The sequence below is a fragment of the Melanotaenia boesemani genome, chromosome 7, assembly GCF_017639745.1.
Source record: "Melanotaenia boesemani isolate fMelBoe1 chromosome 7, fMelBoe1.pri, whole genome shotgun sequence".
Lineage (NCBI taxonomy): Eukaryota > Metazoa > Chordata > Actinopteri > Atheriniformes > Melanotaeniidae > Melanotaenia > Melanotaenia boesemani.
Genome location: NC_055688.1, coordinates 33,827,627 through 33,852,604, shown reverse-complemented (window position 1 = coordinate 33,852,604; position 24,978 = coordinate 33,827,627). Strand labels below are relative to the sequence as shown.

Sequence of the window (24,978 nt, the reverse complement as noted above, 5' to 3'; positions counted from 1 at the left end):
CATGTAAAGCTTTACATCAATCCAGTCCTACATGTTAGGTTCCTGGTTTCAGCCTCTTCCTGGTGATGGCTTTTGAACCTGCCACCAACATTTGGAAAACTTTCCTTCCCTGCTTCTTTTTCCAAATGTGAAAGGTCCATTTTTAGAATTTTCTCCATACTGGTACTGCTACCAAGATCTGATTTATATCCCAAAATAAACAATATTTCCTGACTTTAGCTCATCTTAATTGAACTTTTTAATAGTTTGTTCCATATGATGCCTCATTTGGAGACATCTATAAATCCTGAAAATTAATTTTTTTTTTATCTAGTAAATCTTTCAGAACCTTTTTAAAAAGCTCCTCAAGTACTGGAGGTCGCTCGCCCCATATGTTGAACCTCTTATCTACTGTATCAGGTGTAAAGCGTAAATCATGTGCCATCTAACAGGCGCTGCTTTCATGTTGTGTGCTCTGCAAAACAACCTGATTTGATTTACAAGCATTATACAATATAGCTGTATTCAGACTTTATTAAACATGGAGCATTTATATAACAGCTAACAAAACACTGTCAAGATCTGTCCTTTGGTGACATTTAAAAGTATCTTATGGTTGTAATAAAAGGAAAAAAAAAGATAATCAACACATGCAAATAACTGCACTTAGTCCTCAGTCTACACTATGAATGCTTCAAAAACACCGATATACCAGTTAAATGTGAATACCATAAAGTTTTAATGGCTTTGTACATGTTTGCATGTAGATTCCTTCACACTGAAGTTAACCATATTGTTGATGGCAACATGATGGCAATAAAAGTACAAAGAGCGTAAGGCCAGACGACAGGATGGCCTCGTGTTTCTTCACAGGTTTTGCTCCACCAATGCCACCGCTCCTCCGACCTGCAGCACACGCTGCAGATCTTCACTTTGCATCAGCTCAGAATCGTGTCAACGTATGTATCAACATAGATGTGTGTAAAACAAGTACTAAAATGTATTCTTCCAGCGGACGAGGCGAGGACCCCGTCCGCCTGCTGTCAGCTCTGCTCATCGAAGCGTTGTAGTGCTTCTGGTGTGTGAACGTTCTCTTCATCCTTTAGAGCGCTTATCCTCCATTCAGCTCACAGCGCTCATGTGCGTAGGATGACCATTGTGAGAAGACCTGAAACACGAGAAACCAATTCAAGCTAATGAATATTGTAAAGAGAAGCAATTTGAACTAAAAAACAAAGGCAGCATGGTTTGTTTTAACTCCCAACAGCTTCCTGTTCTAAACACCTGCACAAGTTGGTTTAATTTTTTTGTAAACTTACCAAGAACATAAGCAGCTACAAGTTTCTTGTTAACACTTAAGTGGAGGTAGACAGGCACAGTGGATTCTTGCTCCCCCAGCGTCGGGAGCATCAGGGCGGCCATGCAAACGAGTCCAAGCAGCACTGTGAGCAGGCTGGGCCCCCCAGCAACAGGCCGGCTCTCTGCCAATCACACACACACACACACACACACACACACACACACACACACACATCAGTCAAATAAGATAAAAATGTTTTCAGTAGATTTTAAATTAAAAATAAAAACTGAGAAGGTTTGGAGACTAAAAGCTTGTTCCAACAGCACTCAACCTCATGAAACACACACACACACCACCACCAACTACCAGACCATTAAAGCATCCAGTCCAAAGACAGCATGCTGCACATTTCCTCTTCTTTCTTACTCTGCAAACCTCGGTCACACTCACGTTGCCAAACCACATACTTTGATCTCCTGCATACATGCTGTAGGTTTGTTTCATTAGTGCGCGTAACTTTCTTTGTTCATTTTTTTAAACCTCTACATGGTATGTGGCTGCTTATGATGTACAAGTAAAACACAACTACATATAATACAGTTTCCCTCAGGAACAGGGGTGGAGCTAGAGGGGCAGCCAGGATGGCACCTCTGAAGCTAAACGGACACCCCTGGTGATTGACAGGTCACTAGAAGAGGAGGAATGTAATATCTTCCAGACACACGTGAATCACCAGTACTACTTTGCCAGTTTGAATTCAGTTTTAAAGTAATTTCCTAATCATTCATCCTTTAAAAATATGGCTGCACATTTCTAGCAGAGATTTTGTCCCTTTCACAACTGATGTTAGAAAACCTCTGGATCATAATCAACATTTTTTATTTATATTTATAAGGGACCATGTACAATTTAAGCATAAATGTTGCCATTAGATGCACCAGAGTTATCCTTAGGCTAATTTACATTATAGCAGGGCAAACTAAAAACCATACATCTCATTTCATTTACACAGTATGCCTTCAAAACTTTAAAAACCTAAAGGATTAACCTGATGTTAACCTGAAGTTACGTAGCAGTGATAACATAGTTATATGGTGGCACTAGATTAGGTTTAAGATAATGTAGAGAAACCGCGTCATATTTAGTTTTCTGTGAGTGTATTTAAGGACTACACATCAACTCAGTTAATCAAGATTTTCACAATGGAGCTGAAAATAAAACTATTAAGTTGTTCAAGAAGTACCTCAATCTCTAAGTCACTTCACCCTGACTAAGCTAGAGCTACATGATCCAGTTTAACTTAAACATGAGGCTAGCAAGGCTGCTAGTTATTTGAAGTAAATCACAACATGAAAATGTGGAGATTTATATCCTGCCGTCCCCACGACGCCGGATTGCAGCAAAACCGCAGAAGTATTTCAGCAAACCACCCTTTCATCCCCCCGAAGCCAGGGGTTAGCCTCCATGAAACCGACCATGTCTGAAGCCAGGTACCAACGTGGATAGGTTTGAGTTCTCTACCTTCTGCGGTACTGTGCGTACAGCGAGCAGAAAAAAAAACTGGACTCAATGAAATAAACAAACTGTTTTTACACATGAACTCTAAACTGCGTCCAAATAATCAGGTCAGTAGGCTGCATAGTTTGTAGCTGCCTGTGGGATGTCAAGATTTAATCCAAAATAATGGTTTTCTATATAATATAAAATAATGTCTGCTTGTGTTGCTTTGCTTTCGTTCGTGTGAGTTGCAGAAGAGGTGTGTTAAGAGTGGGAGAGCTCCTCAGCCTGTAAAGCAGGGGGGTCCTCCAGAGCTACTTTTAGATGCGTCCGTCTCTAACACACCTGAATCAAATGATGGCTCATTACCAGGCCTGTGCAGAGCTGGATAAAAAAAAGATGCATGTAATGCTGGGCTCACACCAGAAGACTTATAAAAGATTTGCAAAAGACTAGAAAACTACCAGCTCACATCTAAAGACAAATGTTTAGAGTTTTAAGTCTCAGACTGAGATTTGACAAGGACTGTGAATCACTATTTACAAACTACCACTAGATTCTTTTAGCATTTCTTGTGATATGTTGGACAGTTGATATCGAACAGGGCTGATCTGCCCACAGCAAAGCAAACAAGTTTCCCTCCAGGAGGGAATTACACATCATCATTATTATTAAATGTGCCTTTGCATCTCCACCAGGTGTTACACCGACATCAGAATCTGGATAAATGAGTTTTTATTCTTCTCTCATTTGTTAGATCATTATACTGTAACACATAAATGATCCACAGCAGACGTTTACTTCTTAATATCCATCCGCTCCTCTTTCTGGACGCTCCACCGACGACGTTTCATCACCGCTTCTTGTTCGTCTTTTTCTTTTTTTTCCCCCGTTTTTGCCGGTGTTCTGACTGTCGGGATTCCTGTTTCTACTTTTGTCAGAGCTCATCTATTGGTTGTGATCATGTTTCATTACTGCAACTTGTGATAATATCTAACACGTTTGATATTGTCACAGATCCAAGACTAGGGAAAGATTGATGTTAAACAGCGCAAATTACCAGCTTACACCTAACGACCGAGATGACGGGAACGCTGTGACTCCAGTAAAACTCCTAAGATTTCCTAAAGACTTCTGTTTTTAGTCTGTGATCGTAAAAATGGTTTGGTGTGAGCCCAGCATAAAAGTTGCAGGATGGAGGTTAGGACGTGGGTACCCCTGATGTAAAGCATGACATCAGAACTTGCAGAGGAAGCAGGAAATACAGTGAATATGTTTCACTGCCTGCAGGATAATTTACAGCGTTTTACACTGAAGTGGTTTGATTAAATAATGCTGTTTATCTAATGTAACATAAAAACTAAACGTTATTGTGTCATTTGCAGTTTTGTTATTATGTACGACTGGTTGGTTTTACAGCAACTTCACACCACTGGGATGATAAAAACCTGAAATACGTTTGTTTAGATGAATAGTTTCGCTGTTCAGTTTTGACTGTTTTTACATGAGATGGATGAGTTGTAGTCTGTGTGCATTAACTTGTAAAAGAAACCATATTTAATTACAGATGTAGTCTTGTTCCTTTATTTTAACGATTTCAGTATTATTTCCATGTCAAGCAGCAGTCATTCTGATAAAGGACAAATGGTTGTTTTTGTGTGTGTGTGTGTGTGTGTTTCTAAATAATATACCCTGGTTATAAAAAAACATTTAATGTAATTTACAGAAAGGAACTTCCCAAGTCCAGGTGGAGAACTCCTGTAGCTTTTTTCATCTGTTTTCTGTAATCCAGAGTTAATATGTAGGATTTATTTATTCTTTACACATCAGAGGGGATTTAGTAGGAATGAGACTTGCTGGTTATTTTACTTTGTTTTTATATTATTTTGTGATGTTGACATTAAAAGATAAAAATAAACTAAAAATAAAGACCTATAAGGAGTGTCCATGTGATTTTACACATTTTGAGTGTTGTGAAATTAACTCATATTAAATATAAAATCATGATAATCGTGACATCCCTGTTTAACACGTGTACTAAGTAGCAGGAGATTTTATATTAGAGTGAAATACTTTCTCACTGATGGAAATACTCATACGTACAGGAGGTGGAATATGATGTAAATCGCAGAGTTTTGTTTAGAGATGTCTCTGATTTCTGGGGAATTTAAGATGTTGTATTTGTTAATGGTACAATCTACCAAAGAAATACAGAAAAAAGTAGGACAGAGTAAATGCCTTCAGGATGTCGTTTGCACCGTGTTCCACTTACATTTCTTACTCCTGGTCATGGGTCTAACTTGCAGCTCATGCTAAGCAATGTGATCCGAAAATACCGATAAATGGATCAAAATTTATTCCACCCATTTATCATCCTGCGTGGATCACGTTACTTTTTCATGGTTTCCACTTTGAAATCAACCAAATTTGTTGAACACTGGCTCCATCTAGTGGTCTCCACACAACACTACTTCTTCTTACCTGTCTGTAACGCAGCCTGTTCAAAAAACTCGCTGTCTGCAAGCTGCTCTTTGAGTCTGCGCTCCTCATCTTGGGACCGGGGGCTGGGCGGATCCTGTGAGGCTGAGGGACGCAATGTGGCCGTCACCTCTTTCCGACCCAGAGCTTTCCGTTGACTTTGCTCCGACACCTGGAGCCTGAACTTGTCGTACACCCCATAATGGCATGCCCGGACATCTCTGTGTCTGATTACTCTGTGTGGATGGAGAAAGTTTGACAGACTTTTGTAAATAAAGGTTCACAAATAAACATTTGAGGGACAAGTTAGGATTTACCAAGGTGCAAGATGTTATAACGACATAGACAGGAAAAGACTGAGAAAAACAACCTCAACAACAAGATAGTACCTCTCCAACAAACACTAACTGCGATAAAAGCTCTGACGTGGAATAAACTTACATGTCAACACAACACTGTGGCTTGACAGCTCCCGTGGAATCAACCACAGTGTACTTGTTTGGCGCTGTGCACAGCACTGACAAAGAGAAGGACATTACACTTTATCTACATGATCTGCAATAAAATTATTCCTCAATATGTGAAAACAGTTATTTTTTATTTGCCTGTGCTTACTGACCTTTAAACTTGAGGGCAAACTCATAGGGATTGTAGAGGGTGAGCACCTGCTTGTGAGACGTCTGCTCATCTGCATAGAAGACGAGCTCAGTGGGGAACACGAACACAGGAAGGTTTCCTTCCACTAGCTCAGGCTGTCGATGCTGCTGCTGCATTGGCTCCAGCTGAGCTCTGTCCCCTCCCAGTCCACTGTCTGCCTGGGCCCCCCCACTCTTCTCTAGGAACTACTGAGCTGTGTAAAGTCCCTCCAAATGGAAAAGGCACTGCTCTCAGCCACTCAGGGCTATGACACGATACTGTGAAGATATACAAGAGTTGAAAAACAAAGTATACTTGCAAAAGAGGCACTAAACTTAAATAATTCATCACTCAATTTACAAAGAGATATTTATTAATAATTTTTACTCCCGATTTGGCAAATTCAGCTCTGCATTTGACCCATCTCTAGTAGATTTACTAGAGCCCAGGGAGCAGTTCCTCCAGACCCAAGCCCACCTTTGTTACCACTAGACCACCACTACCCCCAGAAAAAAATCTACTTACTTATTTAGTTTACGTACTGTACAAACACTATTAAAAGTGAACTACAGCCTACACGATGACACCGAAACATAACAAAAGTAAAAATATTATTTGAAATTTGTAAACACTTTCACAACCATTTTAATTGTATATTTGGCAAATCAATGCTACTTTCTTCCTATTTACATGTTACATTAAGTGAAAATGGATCCAAGTGTACATGACCAGTCAGAAATGTGTTCCCAACAATAAATACGTGCTAATATCCATAAACAAAATCATAAACAAAAGCCTAGGTAGATAAGCATGTTTTTTTTTTTAAATATCTCTGCTATTTAAAGTTAAATAAATGCTTTTTTAGAAGAACATGTTTTTTTATGAGTATGAATTATTTAAGAATAAATAAATAAAAAAATCCAAATAGGTAAAGTAGAATTTATCTGACAATAGTAATTTGTTTAAAATGGTCCTACTTGGTAAAATGGTTTACTTTATTTTTTTTTCTTCTATGCTGCATTCAGCACTTTGTTCAACTGATGTTGTGTTAATTAGTGTTAAAGTGCGTTAAAAGTGCTCTATAAATAAAATTGAGCTAATTTAAAAAATATTGATCAACGCAAATGAAAATGCGGGGCTGGTCACGTGCCGCTCTGTTTACATGGTTACGTGGTTAGAGCTCGAGGAGCCAGACTTGTAGTGTCGCAACATTTTTTGTTATGTTATTGTAATGTAAAAATCAAACCAGGTTTAGGGCATTAACCGTCAAAAAGGCTAACTTTTATTGGTAATTGACAATATTAGTTATTAGCATTTTTTCAATGTTTGTATTAATTAATTCCACTGTTATTATATAATAGTAAGATAGTGTTTATTATGCGTAAAATAGAAAAATACACTCGTGTAATTACGTTTTTATAGAGGCGTTAAAAACAAATACTATGTCACTGTTATTAATAATCCTTGTAACGTACCTAATTTTAACCCAGAGTTAAGTCAGATATATTTTCCTTCTGTCACAGTAATAACACATCTTTAATACCCGTGCTGGCTAACGTTAGCCGGCTAGGAAAACCCCAGCTGGTAGCTGATAGCCACTTAACGTTGTCTACACGGAGTGTCATTACAGAGAAGCACAGATTTGCTGCATTTCATGAGACGGTGCGACGGAGACTTTACCTTGTAGTCAGCATGCGGGTTCGAGAAACCTAACAACTATGACAAGGGTCTCTGCGTCCGCTTCCACCCTGTTGTTGTTTCTCTTCAGCCTCCTTTCTTTGTGAATAATTATACTGCAGGCTTCGCGGTGCATGCTGGGATAGCGGAGGGCAAAAGAATACGTGCGGGCGAAGATGTTCTCTAATCTTACAAATATTTATAAAATTCCTCCTGGAAAGCTTGAAAACAGAGTACGAAACTTTACAGATACAATAAAAGCCTTCAAGCCACAAATATTGATATATATTTATTTATTAACTACAGTTATGTGGTAATGTAACATAGTTTTAAGCTTGTGTTTTATGCAGTTTTTTGTGTTCAGTCGAGAATTTATTTATCTTTTCACGGACATGAATAAAGTCGAGACATTTTGTTACCTTGAAATCACACTGCTGAAAAAATATATTTAAGTTACATCAAACTTTGATTATATGAACAAAAGGTGACCAGACTTTTAATGTCACATTGCTGTGAACGCAACAAATGAGGGGCACGCGTAGTGTAGGGAACAGAACGTCCGGTCTAAGTATTTTAGTATGATCCACATGCAACTAAAGCCTTTCTTTCAAGTCAGGCGGACAAATTGAGTCAAAATATTAGAAAGAATTGTAAATATGTATTTGATTATCGACCCTGGCTGGTAGGGTGCGAGACGTTTAGACCGCTATATGTCTTATGTGTTGTAGTGGGCGTGGTCAATGTGATAAGGCTCGCCCAATGGCATCCCAGTACAGGGAAGTGGGCGTTCCTTTCAGTTAGGAGCAGAAGTTGAACAGCGCGAGCTGAGGCACAGCTTTGGAAAGGCAGATACAGAGAGGGCAGAGGCAACGGCCCTCTTCTGGATGGGGGGGGGCTTATTATAACAAATATATGTATATATATATACACATGTGTGAACTGCTTGGCCGTACGATAGGTCATATGTGGATACTAATTATTCTAGAAAACCATAACACCGCGGCTTTACATTTAAAATGCCTATTTTACTTTTCCTATTAGACACGTCCGCCTCTATGAATCAGCGCACTTATTTGGGTACGACGTATCTGGATGTTGCTAAAGGCGCGGTTGAGGTCTTTATGAAGGTAAATTATTTCACCCCGATTTTTTCTGCAAGGATGCACCTTTGGTAACCTTAGGGTTTCTTGGGCAAGATCGGTCGAAATTAATATATGCTGTTTTGGTTTTCTTTTTTTTGACAGCTGCGTGCCCGAGACCCGGCTAGTAGAGGCGACAGGTACATGCTAGTTACATTCGATGAGCCACCATACGGAGTGAAGGTAATTAGCAAATGATATAATTTTAACATTTGACAAGTCGAACGTATTTCTCTGCCAATGAGAATTTATTGTCCTTCTGGTTCGTAGTCAGTGCTGGGCGGCTTCTCAGTGGCGAAAACGGCAAATAATTGTTCTAAAAACCCGCAGACTCGGAGCTGCACTGCCTCCGAACATCTAGCGGACATTTTGCTTTTGTGTTGAGAAAAGTCTCGGGCGTTGAGAAGGAGGCGGGGACATTTATTATCATCCATGACGTCGCGCTTTTTTTAAACAATACAATATTTACACTGGTCAAGTGGCCTGTCAATCGTTGCTCGCCCCGCCTCATTCACTGGCCGCACATTACTATTGGCCACCCTTGGATGTAAGTTGAAAAGCCCACTTTTTTTTTTTTGTCAGTGTTTATGTTTGTACGAGTTCGCAACAGCAGAATTATCATTATTCCGATAATAATTACTTGTCATGCTAAAAGCATAATGGCACAAAGGAGAAACACTCGATACCCTCTGGAGAAATAGCATATTATACAACCTGTGAATCACTGCAATAATGTCATGGGATTCATGTCATCAAAGATATTCTCACCACTAATCTGATGACTTTTATGACTTGGAACATATCAAGACAAAATTCCAAATACCTACATGAACCCCCAAAGTCCTGAATTGCCTCAATGACTGCTGTGTTTCAGATCTTTGGGCTGGTCACCAACATTTAATTTAATTTCAAAGTTTATTTCATGTTATTTCATTCACTATATTTACATCTTAACATTTCATGTCTGAAAAGCAGTAGGCAGAAGTATGCACGTATATAGCCTTACCCAATTTCTACAATACACTGTAATACTCCAACTCTGTTACACAACTCAAATTTCCTACTTTGCAAAAAAAAAAAAAAAAAAAAAAAAAAATACACACTCCTCTTCCTCCCTCCTCCCAAGAAAACATAAATAAATTAAAACACTAAAAAGTTTCTGGCTTCAAACACTGTCACATCATCGTCCTTTGTTAAATGGTTGTTCTTCAAGCTTATATTTATTTAACATTTGCATTTTGTACCTTTTCTTAAACTGGTAAATGTTTTTAGTTTCCTGTAATTGATCTGTTAAGCTGTTCCATAATTTTACCCCTGACACTGAATAACACGCTGTATTTATAAATGCAGCTTCCCTCTTAAATCAGAACCTCCTTCGCTTGCTGAAAACAAATTCTCAATATTGTTTGGAAGTAAATTATTTTTGGCTCTGAGTATTATTTGTGCTGTTTTAAACTGAATCAAATCTGGAAATTTTAGAGCTTGTATTTTCAAAAATAGTTAATTTGTGTGATCTCTATATCCTGCATTATTTATCAATCTAATGACCCTTTTCTGCATTGTATTTATTGTTTGTATATTACTTCTGTATATATTTCCCCTCACCTCTATGTAGTAACTCAAGCATGGTAAAATAATGTACAATATAAGGTATACGGAGCTTTCAGGTTTAGTATGTGCCTAGTTTTTCCCAAGACAGCAACACCTCAGTGCAGATATTATTTACTCCACCCATTATCATCAGTGCTTGGAGACAAAATACGACAATTTGCATTCTTTTTAAATCTAATTTTTATCCCCAAATTCCAAACAACAAAATGCTGAAGTTGAAAGTTAATAAAGAAGAAGAAAGGCAGATGTTATTAAACACAGTGCAAGCCAAAATGCATCTGTACGTTTATGACCAAATAATTTCAGATGATTGAATGCAAACTATTACATTTTTAGCCATATTTTTTTTTACATTCATTTATGTGCTCATGCATGAGGGAAAATGACTTAACACACAGCAAAGAGAACTGAAAATGAACTTGGTTAGTGAGCGAGTTCCTGGTGTGAGAATACAGGATGTTCGAGAGGAAAAAAAATAGGCAGTGGTAAATGAATGTTAGACATTTAAAATTTATCTTAAAATATTAATTTATGTAAAAATTTTTAACATGTTTAAGATGAGCTTTCACTCTGTTGATAAGAATATGACTGACGTGTACTCAGTTATACATTTAACTTCCTGTTCTTTAGTTTTAGGGTCTCAAAGCTGTAACTGAATCTGTGTTTACTAACTTAACTGCATTATTACAACCGCTGGAGTAAGAGTCTCTCTTAAAGGATCTCCATTCAAAAATCAAGGTTACAGATATAATATACAACTTTTACATTTTACAGCTGAATCTTCTGGCTTTGTATGATATGCACTTAAAGAATTAAATAAGATTGTTTTAATTATTTGCACAGAATTAAAAAAAAGAATAATTCAATTCAGATTAAATGGAGGGAAATAAAACTAATCAGTCAATCATAAGGAGAAAAGTGATAGAATCACATTCTAATTTGCTTTAGTAAAACAAGTACTTGCAGTAGCCTAAATATGCTGTCTAGTGTGCAGTTAAAAGACGGGGCTGACAGGCAGTAAATGCGCTGTTGCGTCTGGCTGACTGGTGGGAAACATGGTCCCAACAAGAAAGCTGTCAGCTGAAACAATGGCAAGGATTATAAAACTCCTCCAAGAAGGAAATTCAACACAGACTGTGGCAACGGTGGGCTAAAAAGAAGCTGCCATGGACCGTGAATGAGTGGAAAAAGGTGATATTTGGTGAGGTGCAGGTCCAGTGATGCATAGAAAGATGACTGCTTGAAGAAAACAAGCCGATTTCCACAATGTTGATGTCTGGTAAAGGACCAGGAGAGATGGCAGTCGTTACGTCTGCTGTAAATGAACAGCTTGATTTTGACATTTTTCACAATCTGTCAGTCAACAGTAGGTCTGATGATGATGAAGCTTTCTTTGGGATGATAATGCACATAGCCACAGAGTCCTGAGTTAAAGCCTTTAGTCTGAGTGCACATATAATTTCAGTAAAGTTTGGATATAAATCCAACTGGAGATTTATGTTTAAAAGAGAAAATAAAAATACAAGAAAGTTGGAATCTAATAATGTTGGTTTTTATATGTAAAGTCTATGCCTCAAACAATTCAAGGTGTTATAAAAACTGCAACAAAAAACTAATATTTATTTACTTAAGTCATGATTTGGATGATTTCATTTACCCCCCCAACATAATCGAATAGGTGCTAAAATGTTCACCTGCTAAATTTAATTGTTCTGTATTCTGTCTGATTAGTTTTCTACGATCTAAAACAACTAAATGAAGGAAGTGTGTGATAATTACAGCTGCACAATGACATCAGTATGTCGTGAGGATGGGCTGGTGAAGGTTTTAAATGAACACTGACATGCAGATGAAGTTTTATTGTTATTTTTGTCAAGTTTGATGAAGTTTAACTATTTATTGCACTTTCACGGTTATTCTAAAAGCCTCCATATCCTCTTTAGATGAAGTTGGAATGCTATTAATGTATAATATGTGTTATCCAAGCATCAACATGACAATCTCTTTCTCTATTAGCTTTCATTTTGAAGCTCAACAAAATGTTTGTTTTAAACTCACAGCCCAATGCCTGCAACCCTACGGTGTCATTTTTATTGCTCATCAGACTAATTGATGATATCACAAGCGGGTGCTACTTTATTCAGTAGCTGTGAATGTGGCATGCAGAGGTGTGTATCACGCCTCAGCTAAATAATCATAGATGTGTTTCTCATCTCTTTTGTACGACCATGCATATGTTGTTGTCTGAAGTGCTTTTCCACTTGTTGTCAAGTACATCCTCATCATCTCTTCCTCTTGTTCTTCCTCTTCATTGGTGTTTCTGCCTACTTTGTGCAGGTTTATGATTATATATATGGTTATACGGATTAGAACTGATTTGACCACACAGTCACAGATGCAATAAATTGTGTATGTAGAGGGAGAGAAAGGAAGTTGTGCAGGAATAAACAGAAATATTCTGTAATCTGATTCATCGAGTGCAAACTAAGCCATGCGTTTCCTTTATGCAATGGTTTGTGCATGGCTTAATTTGCTGTTTCCACTGGTAATTTGGTCCCACCTTCGGTTTTCAGCAGCTCAATGGGTTCTGTTATAGGACCATCTGATATTTATCTAAAATCATCCATCTGTGCTTCCTAGAAATTCCAACCTAAACTCATGATAATCCATAAAATTACCCACTGGCCTGATTCTGATTGTAACTCAAGTTTTTCTCCCTCTCTGTATCTGAAGCCGCCCCTCCCTCTCCCAACACAGGAACATGTAAGCTTGCAGGTCATCTGTAGATTAAGCATGAAGCTGCAGCACTAAAGTGCTTGACCCCACTGGAGAAAAGTGCAAGAGCAGTCATACGCTCACATCCTCTCCCGTGGGAGCACGTCTTTCTCATGGGGGATATATGTGGCAGTTGGGAGTGTATTTCTGGATTCTTGTCATGTATGAACCGAGACAGTCTGAAACAGTGGATTTCAGCAACACCACCTTTGATTTCCAGAGCTTCACATAAGCTGATCTAATATTGCAGCTGCTATTACATCATGTTGCTCCAAATCAAAGGATTGTAAAGACTTCAAACTCCTCTTACCAGCAGTGACAGTCATCTGCTTGAATTAATCAGTTTCACTTGTCTGTGAACAAAAGTCTCTCTGTTTCTTTGTAATAACATGGTATATGTGTGTGTGTGGGTGTGCATCTATTTTGGTTTTGTGGCTGTGCTGTAACCTCAGGCCTCTCTACTGTCTACGGCTGTTTGCTGTGCAGAACGTTCCTCACGCTGTCCACACGTTGCATTTATTTTTTTCCAGGCAGGCTGGAAGGAGAACCACGGCACCTTCATGTGCGAGCTTAAGAACCTGCAGGCATCCGGGCTGACGACATTAGGCCACGCTCTTCGCACCGCCTTTGACCTGCTTAACCTCAACCGTCTTGTCTCGGGCATCGACAACTATGGACAGGTTTGGGATCAGTGACTTGTTGTGTATTTTTATTACAAGAGAAAAGCAGAGTTATTTGAATTAAATTAAACAAATGACCAATTTAATTGGTTTTGTTATCAGTTATGGGTTTAAATCTGCATTCATGTGTCAGGTCTAATACTTAGACTAATACTGTAGGTGGAGAATAATAAGCATTCATTAGGAAACTGAAATCAAATTGCATGTGACTGAACCTGAGGATATTAAACCATTTAATCCCCTGATATAAAAGTGACATTTACCAATATTTCTGTCACCATTTCTCTTCTCTACTTTTATTGACTTTTGACCATAGCTTAATCCACTCGGCCTTGTCTCAGATACGCTGTCATTTTCCCTTGCATCTTTTCTCCACACCTCTCCTCACAGGCAGGCATGGATTACCACAGTGAGACATGTTCTGTGCATCAGGAGCATGTAAATCTACTTAGGCATTCCCTGTATGTTTGAATTGGACAAGGCTGACCTCTGCAAGCGGGACCCTTAGCGCATAACGCACGGACATTCTGCAGCTTACACATGCATTTAGCAGATTTCCAGAGCAGATTATTAACCATTAAAACTGCTGTATCTCCCACGACTCTGAGCACAGTCCCTTATATGATCAACATTTATTTTAGTAATGGTACCGTGTAACTCTAAGATTTTTTTATGTGAGGCATGGTGCCACAAACAAGCTGCGTTTGAATAGGTTTAGTGAGGATAGCAGTTAAATAGTAGCATAAATAACTGTAATGAGAAAAACATGTAAATATGGAAATAGTTTCTGTTGTGTGTTTGTTTCAATAACAATATTTTTTCTCATGAAAGCCAAGACTTGAGAGAACGATGAGATGAGAAAAGGCTTGGTCACTGTTGATCTGTGTGTTATTTCTATAAAAGTTCTGTTAGTAATAAATTTGTTTTTCTTCTTCTGGTCGACCTTCATGCTGCTATATCTATTGATACATTAATTTTAAATAATTTATGCCTGATAATCTGACAGCTGATGCTGTCCTGGAAACATCATGTCTGGATGTTGACTGGGATTAAAAGAGTTGATCTACATGCATTTTTACATTAAAAAAACAGGCAGAACTAAAAATGGTTTGAAATTTTCAGGGTTAAAATGTAAAGAAAGCAGACTAGAGAGAACAAACGCCCTCAGTGTTTTCTTGATCGCGGGTCTAATGGCTGGATGTTTTTGTTCCCCCCTCAGGGCCGTAACCCATTCTTCCTCGAGCCATCTGTGATCATCACGATCACTGACGGGAACAAGCTTACACACAGCTCTGGGGTGCCAGATGAGGTGAGAGCACAAGCAAGTGTCGTTCTGTTTGTGATGCTCCCATTAAAATGATACCAGTTTAACATCCTGACCCCTCTCCCATCGCCTGCTGCGTAGCTGCACCTGCCTCTGAACTCTCCTTTGGCCGGCAGCGAGTTGACCAAAGAGCCTTTTCGCTGGGACCAGCGTCTGTTTGCTTTGGTTCTGAGGCTGCCAGGGGCAGCCACACCAGACAACGAGCAACTTGGTAGCGTCCCCACAGATGAATCTTCAATCACTCAGATGTGTGAAGTCACTGGAGGTTTGGCTGTTTTTCTTTCTTTCGTTCATTCACTGTGTATCTGTAACACATAGATTAATTATGCTCGATCTTCTCAGGGCGATCATACTGTGTGCGAACACAGAGGATGTTAAATCAGTGTCTGGAGTCTCTTGTCCAAAAGGTTCAAAGTGGTGTTGTGATCAATTTTGAGAAGACTGGACCAGATCCACCTCTCATAGCAGAAGGTGAGTTTTTGCTCATACTAGAAAACCACTCTTCACTTCAAGGAGCTGAAGAGTGGTCGGTCTAGCAGCTCATGCACATTTAGAGACATACATTTTATGATCTTATCACATTTCTTACAGTCAGCTGGACCAACCAGTGAAGGCAGGAGTCACTCTTTATGTTCAATTAACACAAAAGTGAACTTAGTGCAAGTTTACAGCCGTATAATCAGCTTAGAACAAGTTTTCCCTCCTTACTTGTTTGTATTACAGAATGATAGTTTGAAAACTTCTAAATACACTGCTCATCCAAAACAAGTCACACTCTGGATTTAACTAAACAAATAGGTAAGAGCCTCCATTAGATAACCTCTGCATGGATGATTATGTTTCTTCTGGCAACAAGATATTTAATCATTACTGATGCAGTGAGCAGCTTCTTATTTTTTAAACAACCACATCAGAAGACACACCCTGTGGTCACGTAGCAGCATGAAGGCCGACCAAAACAAGAAAACAGAATTTATTACTACCAGAACTTTGTAGAAATAACACACAAATCAACAGTGACCAAGCCTTTTCTCATCTGCATCATTCTCTCACGTCTTGGCTTTCAGGAGAAAAAAATATTGACATTGAAACAAACACACAACAGAAACTATTTTTATATTTACACTTTTTCCTCCAGCTGTTTATTTATAGTTATTTATACTATTATTTACCTACTATCCTCACATAACCAACTCAAACTCAACTCGTTAAAAACTTTATTTTTATTAGAGCCCTGGAAACCATTATTTTTATTTTTCTGACAGGCATACATTCTCTTGTCACTTGTTGATCTTTGGCTGCTCCTGATTGGATAGTGCCATCTGATTGGTGGAATGTTTGACAGGAAGTGACATCATCATAATGTCCGGGTCTAAATAGAGGTCTCTTAGAAACACAGTAGTGATAGTGATCTTTCTTTTAAGATGAAAATGTGATAAATAATGATGTTGTTATGGATTATTCATTGTAGATTTACCATACTTGAACCTTGAATCTTGATAGTGTCCGAGATGCTGGTGATCTAGCGGAGTTTAAAGGGTTAAAAGTTTGGTGAAATGAAATTGTAAAAAAGACAGCAGTAGAACTCGCTGCTATGTTTAATAGTTAAAGTAAGAACATGTCCACACACCTATTAGGAAGAAAACTCAAGGGATTGGGACAAAACGGCTGCGTAGACTAAAGACGGGATGTCCAAAGTCTGTCCTACGAGGGCCGCTGTCCTGCAGGTTTTCAATGCTTCCCTGCTTCAACACATCTGAATCAAATCAAATGAAGTACTGCACAGTGGTGTATTAATTTGAGTCAGGTGTGTTGGAGTAGGGAAACATTGAAAACCTGCAGGATTGTGGCCTGTGAGAAATGGAGTAGGAAAGCCCTGCCTTAAGAAAACAGTGATGTTAATCGAAAAAAGAGGCTTCAGGTTGCTTGGGAGCATAAAGACTGGACTCCAGAGCAATGGAAGAAGGTCATGTGGTCTGAGTCCAGATTTACCCTGTTCCAGAGTGATGGGAGCATGAGGGTAAGAAGAGAGGAGGATGAAGTGATGAAGTCATCATGACTAGTGCCTACTGGATCATTTTCACACATGAATCGGCCACCACAGAGTCCAGACCTGAACCCCACTGAGAATCTTTGGGATGTGCCAGAGACGACTTTGTGCAGCGGTTTGCCTCACCCATCATCACTACTAGATCTCGGAGTAAAATGAATGCAGCTCTGGATGGAAATAAATTAAGCGAATGCTGCTGGAATCAAAGCTAAAAGAGGTCTAACCTCTCACCTTTTTTTTTGGATGGGCAGTGTAGAGTTGTAGGCTCATGAGGAAGCCAGAAATACATAAAGAGAAGATAAAAACAGGCAGTTTATGTCAACCTATGTGATTTGTGTCGTACTTTGTTTTGCAGATAACTCTGTGGAGTCCGGTCGCTCCGTGTCGTCTTTCAACTCACAACCCTGGCACAGCTGCCACAAACTGATCTATGTTCGCCCAAACCCAAAGACTGGGGTGCCAGTAGGCCACTGGCCCATACCAGAGTCCTTCTGGCCAGACCAGAATTCTCCAGCACTGGTGAGCAGATAAAACTGAAAAACATCCCAGCTGTATCTCTCCTCTTATGAGCCTGAATTCTGCATATATTCGACTGAACGCTGAAACTGAATATTTTTTGTTTTTATGTTTTCATTCTTGGACATGAAATGGATCTGTGCTGGAGGCTAGCTATTCTGACACTTTCCTCCATCATCTCCGTCTTTTCCTCCCAGCCACCTCGCTCTGCTCATCCTGTGGTGCGTTTCTCTTGCGTGGACTGTGAGCCCATGGTGATTGACAAGCTTCCTTTTGACAAGTATGAGCTGGAGCCCTCACCGCTCACCCAGTACGTCCTGGAAAGGAAGTCCCCACACATGTGCTGGCAGGTAGGGAAGATACTCTCACAGTCACTGGCTGTGTTGCCTCAGGGACTTTTCTGAAATAAGGTGTTTAACTTTTATTTATTGACTATTTAAGCACAAACAAATGTCATTTGATAATTTTCCTTCACATCCTCAGGTCTTTGTTAGCAGCAGTGGGAAGCAAAGTGACCTAGGACACCCTTTTGGCTATCTGAAAGCCAGCACCACTCTCACCTGTGTTAATCTGTTCGTCATGCCTTACAACTACCCAGTTCTTCTCCCACTTCTCGGTAAGACTCTCTGCAGTAAACTCATCTTTCATGTGGCCTCAGAACTTCTGGGTCAGTAGATCAGAGCTGATACTAAATAAAAAAGGCTTCCTTTTTTGTGGGGCGCCTCGTCATCTGTGGTCTCCTGGGTGATATCTAGCAGTGAAAATAATCAGTCTTGTAACTAAACAGCGTGATGCTCTTTCTTCATAATTTATTGCTACAAGTGTTTTTGCTGTTATGAGGAATTCATGAGGGTAACAAGGAGTGTGTGTCTTTGTGCATACTAGTGTGCGTACAGGCCTGCTGCAACAGGTGGAGCTGCAGCTTGATGGCTGATTGCTGGTTACTGACTCAGAATGAAAAAATGTCTCCTTACAGATGATTTATTCAAAGTGCACAAACTAAAACCAAACCTCAAGTGGCGACAAGCCTTTGAGATGTACCTGAAGATGATGCCTCCATACTACCTGCTGGTAAATGAAGCTCTTTACTAAAGCTGCCGTTTTTGTAAGCAGATTCATGTGTATTTCTTTTTTTCAAATCACTTATAAATCACTTCTGTTGGTATTTAACAGCCCTTAAAAAAGGCGATGAGGATGATGGGAGCGCCTAACCTTATAGCAGACACCATGGACTGTGGCCTCAGTTACAGTGTCATTTCCTACCTGAAGAAGCTCAGCCAACAGGTACATGCTGCTTGCACACAGATTATTTTAATGTCATTCCAAACAGTGCAACATTTCTGGCATCTTTAGAGAGAAAAAGAACAAGATGTAATCACAGACAGTGTGTTCATCAGCTTTCAAAGTGTCCTTAGTGCCGGACATATCAATGATTTGAGTGTATATTTCCTTTTCTAATGGCTCTTCAAGAGTTATTTATTATTCTGATCTTGTAAAGTTAAATTGGTGCTGAGAAGTGAGTAGAAGGACTTGTTTGTAATCTCATCATAAATTGAAATCAAACTCAAAATGTGTTTAGTTTAGTGGGGAGCCACAACCCCCAACATAACATATTTTGCTGTTTGTGCTGGTCTTGGCCACGGGAATTACCTTTTTAAATGAATGAAATGGAGAAATATTTATAACCAAATATATTAATTCTGTTATTTCTTTTTTTAGAAACAGCATTTGAAAATACATGAACAAATCACAGTATTTAATAATGTATGAATATTTCAATATACAGTTCCTCTTTCATAATTAAATTTAAAATGTATAATTTTAAAACACTTTGCAGTTTGATTTCTTTTTGTATAAAATTATATTTAGCAATTTATAGTTTTATTTCCCAATTAATTACTCAACATGCTGTATTGCTATTTTAAAGGCCCTCCTGGTCCTCCAAACTCCAGGGTGAATGTAAGAAATAAGGAAAATGATAACAAAATAGGTGTTCATGTAAAATTGGTAATAATCCTGTAATAACAATAAAATATTCAGTGTTCAGTTTAATTCTTTGCAACAAAACTCAGGTCACCTCCAAACCAAGGTTTCTGACACATTCTGGCTCATCCCAAATAACGTCACGTGTCAATCACTTTTCACTGCCAAAACTTTGAGACAATGGATCAATTATTTGAAGCGCAGTAGTGAAAAATTCTGTTTGTATTTAGGTGGAAATGTCTTTATTGGGATTTATGTCCATGAACCGCAACCCGCTCGCTAAGAGCAGCGTGAAGCAGCTTCTGCAGCTTCTCACCACAGCAGACGTCTGTCATGTCAGTACGCCACCTGAGTTTGAAGACTTCCTCTTGTCTTCTGCGTTTGTTCTGGCACAGACGATGCAGCGGAAAAACTAAAATCCGTGTCTTTATTTGATGACACGGTCTGCTGCAGGACAGTTGTGGGAAAACTCCAGCTGGATGAATCCACAACTTGTTGCTTTTGTCACGTATGTTGAAAGTGACGGTGATTCTGCAAAAGTTTGGAGAGAAAAACATCAGGAAATCTTTTTTTAAACATTCTTCTTTTCATCAATTTGAGTAAGAAAACCCATTTTTCCAATTCTTGCAGCCTGGAAAGATGTATTTCTGCTCTGGAGTGACATTCTTGGTTGCATCGTTGGCTTTTGGGTGTACCCGGCCTCTCGACTGCTAATTGCTGGGATAGGCTTCAGTTTCTCTGCAACCCTGAATTGGAAATGAATAAGTCTGTTTTGCCTCTTTAGTGTTAGTTTCATATGTTTAACTTCCATACAGGCTTAATAAACAGGATGTAAAACAACTCAGAAATTACTACAGTGAGGCTAGATTCAGCATGATGGACCAGAAGTTCCCGGCGCAGAAGAACTTCTCCGGCTGCTCCTTGCTGAAGGGTGAAAGTTTTAATCTTCACCTCCTGTGAGAAGATATTTCGTGGTTGACATGTTTTCTGATGCGCGCTTTGTCTGCGGCGTTGGCAAAGGCGTGCTCACCTGTGTGTGTGTGCACGTGTGTGTATGTGAGTTTCACCCCACATCTGGGTGAAACTCTGCAGAAGACATGCCGTCGTATACATCAGATAAATAACATCAGATTGTTTCGTTTTCAGTTAAAAGACAAAAATCCAAACTTAGGTTTGAAGGAAAGAAAACATTTCATCCCATCTATAAAATACGGTGGTGGCAGTATTATGGTTGCTGCATCTGGAGCAGGATTCTTTTCCAACATTTGTTAATGTTTTAGAACATCATTATAAAGCAGCACCATCTGTCTTAGATTTGGCCTAATGTAGCACTGTTAATCATTTGAACAGCCAGGAAAATATCTTTCTTTCTTTTCTAAAATCTTCAGGCAAAAATCGAGTCGGACCGTCTAATTGTGTCAGTGGGGAAAAAAGCTCCTCAAGAAACCAGCATAAAGGTAAAGAACCACTCCAGCTCACTCTCTCTGGCCCACCGGTGGGACTTCAAGCAGCTACTGCAGGGAATCACTGGTGAGGGGCCCCTTCGGCTGTCTGACATCAACTTTAAGGAGTTTTCTGGCTTCCAGATCGCTCTGCTCAACAAGGTAAAAGAATGACAGCGAGGACATTTTTCAAATAAAACAATGACAGGAACAGGTTGTAGTTTGTTTCCTCTGATTTTACATGTAAATGTGCTCACAGGATGTAAAACCTCAAGCTTACCGGAACGCCTACGACATCCCAAGACGGAACCTTCTGGATCAACTCACCCGGATGCGCTCAAATTTGCTGCGAAAGTCTTTAAAACTGATCCGAGGACAAGACGAAGGTATGATGTCTTGGTATTAACTTTAAACATACACAGCAAGTACAGTTTCTTTAATAATGCCTGAATGTAGAGCAAGGTACTTAACTGAACCAACAAATAAATCCAGTGATGTAATTATAAATTCTTCTTAGACTATCTGCACAGTATCCCAGTGGCGCAGATGGGAAACTATCAAGAGTACCTCAAAATGATGCCATCACCTTTGAGAGAGATTGACCCAGATCAACCAAAAAGGCTGCACACATTTGGGAATCCTTTCAAGCAGGATAAAAAGGTAAAGATTTATTGACTTGGACCTGATTAGTATTATATATACATGGTTTTGTCAGGGCTTTAGTCCCTTTATTTATTTGATTTTCCCAGGGGATGATGATCGATGAGGCAGATGAGTTCGTAGCGAGCCCTCAAAACAAGAAAAGAGGAAATTCTGGTGATTCCAACTCGAATGCCACCGTTAAGCGAAGGCGGAGTATGTCGCCGTTGCTACGACGACCGCAGACTCCACCTGGGAACACCAACCATGTGGCCATTGAAAAGAGCCTGGCAGGGGTTCAAGGCCAGCAGAGTCTTCTCAAACCCACTCCACAGCAGAAAGGTATGATTTAGTCACTAAAGCATGAGCATTCTTACGTGTTGATCAAAATAACATAAATCCTGAGTTATTCTTCGCTAACCGAGCAGGAGGTGACGGCAGCAACGCGATGGTCACTGAGAGCAATGGCGACACTAATCTTGGGCTCGACTCTGGAGAAATCTGGCCTGCAGATGTGGACACAAAGGTGGGGAGTCCATCTCCTCAGAGCCTAGAGGAGAAGACCTTGGGGGTGGCTGAGGCTCAGGCAGAGGACATCAGTGTGGAAGAGGACACATCGGTGGTGGATCATTTAGAGGAGCAGCTGCTGGAGGAGAAACACAACTGTGAACGTTTAAGCCCACAGAGCGAGTTGGACAGTACTGAAGCTGACACTCCAGCGCTCGAGACCATATTCATTGCTCCTCTAGATGGCAGCCAGGCCGAGCTGCGTAGTCAGGTCCTCAAAGAGGTTCGCAAGCCTGGACGAAGTGAGTACGAAATCACCTGTTGTGACAAAATCCGTTCATTTTTATTTCAATCGGGTAAATTAGACTAAATGAGTTTCTCATCTACGTCTGTGTGTGTTTTCTCAGACTATAAGGCCATACTCAGTCTCCTGCAGCAGGTGAAAGGACCAGTAAATGTACAGAAATACTTCATCCAGCATGCTATCAGTGAGGCTGCAAGGTAAGAAACATGAGACTCTTTTTGGTGTTTTAAGTTAGCCTCATCTCGAGGAGGCCTATTTTCTCTGCCTCTTGTCTACATGACATACACAAAATAAATGAAGAATATCTTCACAACTACAGGGGCTGTATGTAAAGTCTTGGTCCCAAAAGAAAGCTGAGACATGTGAGATTACCACAGATTATACAGACATGTGTTACTATGTCAGAGTAAATTTACCTGAAACACAGTTGGAAACGCAAATAGTTATCGCCTCCTAAAAGAAAACCCAAACCAGAGGAGAGCAGCCTGAGTTGTATAGGAATTAGTAAAGTAAAGTCTGATGAGGAACTGGGCAAAAGTAGGAGCTAAAAAAGTCAACTTGAGCGGTTTTACAGGTGTTTTAATGAAGATGTTACGCATATAAATGTCTCAGAAAGCCATCGGTTGATTTAGATACAAGACTCAATGGTCAGAGTCAGGAGGATCCAGGGATAGCCCCCACATTCACCTTAGAAACACCATGAAGATCTAGAAAGATGTGAAGCCCAAGATAGTCTTGAATCCTTCACTATAAACCTCCTTCATCTCCATGGAAACCAGCAGGACTTTCATGGTTCATGTCAAACAAAGGCAGAGTCATAGGAGAACACATTAACGAGTTTTTAGAGCTGGAATCAAACTCCTACCACACTGGTAGAGGAACGTCGGATGAATTTTGTCTTCCTGGGCTTCAGCTCGCCATCAAGAACTTGGTATTTCATGAAGAGTAGAAGGAAGAAAAAAAACCCGGCCAATCCAAGGTGATCTAACAGCATATCCCGCTCATCCTGAACGATGGATATGACTCGAAACTCATCTGTAGCAAACTATCAAGAAGCTTCCCCCACGCTGGCCCAAGTGTGTGCACCGCTATAGTTATAACAAAGCAGTCACATGATTCACGTACATCACAAATTCTCACGGTATGGCGCCAAAATACCGCGAGAATATGAAGGGGTGCAGTACAGACAGGCAGCATGGGCACACACAGGGGTTACAAAGAGGTTAAGAGGAAGACTTTTAAAAATCTTTTTAAAGCATCCCAGTAATCTCCAAACATGCCCGCTTGGCAATGTGCCGGTTATTCCTCCAGCATGTGACTGCAGTCTCGTTAAGGTGTAGATTGTGTGCCCTTGAAGCGCTGCAGCTTCAGAAGCAGTGATTCGTGACCGAGGTGTAATTACCCTGAAAGCCTTTTCATATTGAGCTGTGTGCAAATATTTAAGATATTCCAAGGATCTTGGTGAACTTACCAAAGCTCTTCTGTGGATTTAGGCCCACTATCTTGCAGCTAAGTCATTTTTGGGACTGACTGGACCCCCTCTGATAGTACTGTGTGATAGATAAGAAGCCATTTAAAGCAGATCCTGTTCATGAATCACCCTTGGCTTTTCTCTGGAAGCTTCACTTAACCTAAACTTTTATCATACTTGCAATTTCCCTTTTAATTTCCTGTCTCTTTCTAATTAATTTGGCCTGTTTTGACAGGTTCAAAAAACGGGTACTGATCCAGCAGCTGGAGGCCGTCCTCACCGAGCTGAAGGAAGATCAAGCAACATCCTCGCAGCTTCCCAACGATCACGGCAGGTAGTCACCGGAGAAAGGAATAAGACTTCATTTCTTTGACAGATGAATCTTGACACCAACACACAAACTCCAGACAAGAAAAAAGGACAAATGCTGTGATGGCTGGAGCTCGTACCGTCTCCTATGCTGTTACGTCACAGTGTCTGAGGCTGAGGGTTTAGCTGGTGGAGAGCCCTCTGGACAGGGCAGAGAGACTTTAATAAATTCCTCTTCATATTGACAGATGCCTTAAACATCCATATGGCTTTTGCCTGTATGGGCAAGTTGTTCAGCAGACACACACACGGTCCTTTAGATAATACAAAATAAGCTGGCAGATCCTTCGATGAGCAGGAGTATAAACAGGCTTTTCCCTGCAGTCACTCTTTCAACCATTGTTACTACTTCACTTCAATAGAGGACAAAAACGCCCCTAAACTGCTATAAAAACATTACAAATTCTTTTTTTTTCTTTTTCTTTCAGTCAACTTCAGTCCTAATCACAACTACAAATATGTCATTATTCGAACTATTTTGACTCTTTTAAGCTCTACGTGATGCCACCGTTTTTTATGTGGGAGAAAAAGACTTTTTCATAAATGCATATTTGGGAGCTGGGGGATTTTTCTAAATCAGTCTTAAATGTGCTAAAAATTA

At 39.8% G+C, this 24,978-nt stretch overlaps 2 protein-coding genes across 2 annotated transcripts; one reads left to right on the top strand and one right to left on the bottom strand.

Annotated features, from left to right (window-relative positions):
- Window positions 1-875: 875 nt before the first annotated feature.
- On the bottom strand, window positions 876-7,688 carry mospd1 (motile sperm domain containing 1). Its single transcript, XM_041991093.1, has 6 exons — window positions 7,571-7,688; window positions 5,874-6,168; window positions 5,696-5,771; window positions 5,258-5,490; window positions 1,299-1,460; window positions 876-1,147 (listed from the first exon to the last, which is right to left on the bottom strand). The coding sequence occupies exons 2-6, from the start codon at window positions 6,025-6,027 to the stop codon at window positions 1,116-1,118; spliced, it is 657 nt and encodes a 218-aa protein (XP_041847027.1). The 5' UTR covers window positions 6,028-6,168; window positions 7,571-7,688; the 3' UTR covers window positions 876-1,115.
- A 731-nt stretch (window positions 7,689-8,419) lies between these two features.
- Window positions 8,420-24,743, top strand: ints6l (integrator complex subunit 6 like). The gene is made up of 18 exons (XM_041991053.1): window positions 8,420-8,694; window positions 8,812-8,889; window positions 13,623-13,772; window positions 14,992-15,081; window positions 15,178-15,361; window positions 15,439-15,567; window positions 17,502-17,665; window positions 17,860-18,012; window positions 18,146-18,278; window positions 18,639-18,733; window positions 18,836-18,946; window positions 21,034-21,249; window positions 21,347-21,473; window positions 21,605-21,747; window positions 21,837-22,068; window positions 22,155-22,535; window positions 22,641-22,734; window positions 24,244-24,743. Exons 1-18 carry the CDS (start codon window positions 8,584-8,586, stop codon window positions 24,344-24,346), a joined length of 2,694 nt encoding a protein of 897 aa, XP_041846987.1. The 5' UTR covers window positions 8,420-8,583; the 3' UTR covers window positions 24,347-24,743.
- The last annotated feature ends 235 nt before the right edge of the window (window positions 24,744-24,978 follow it).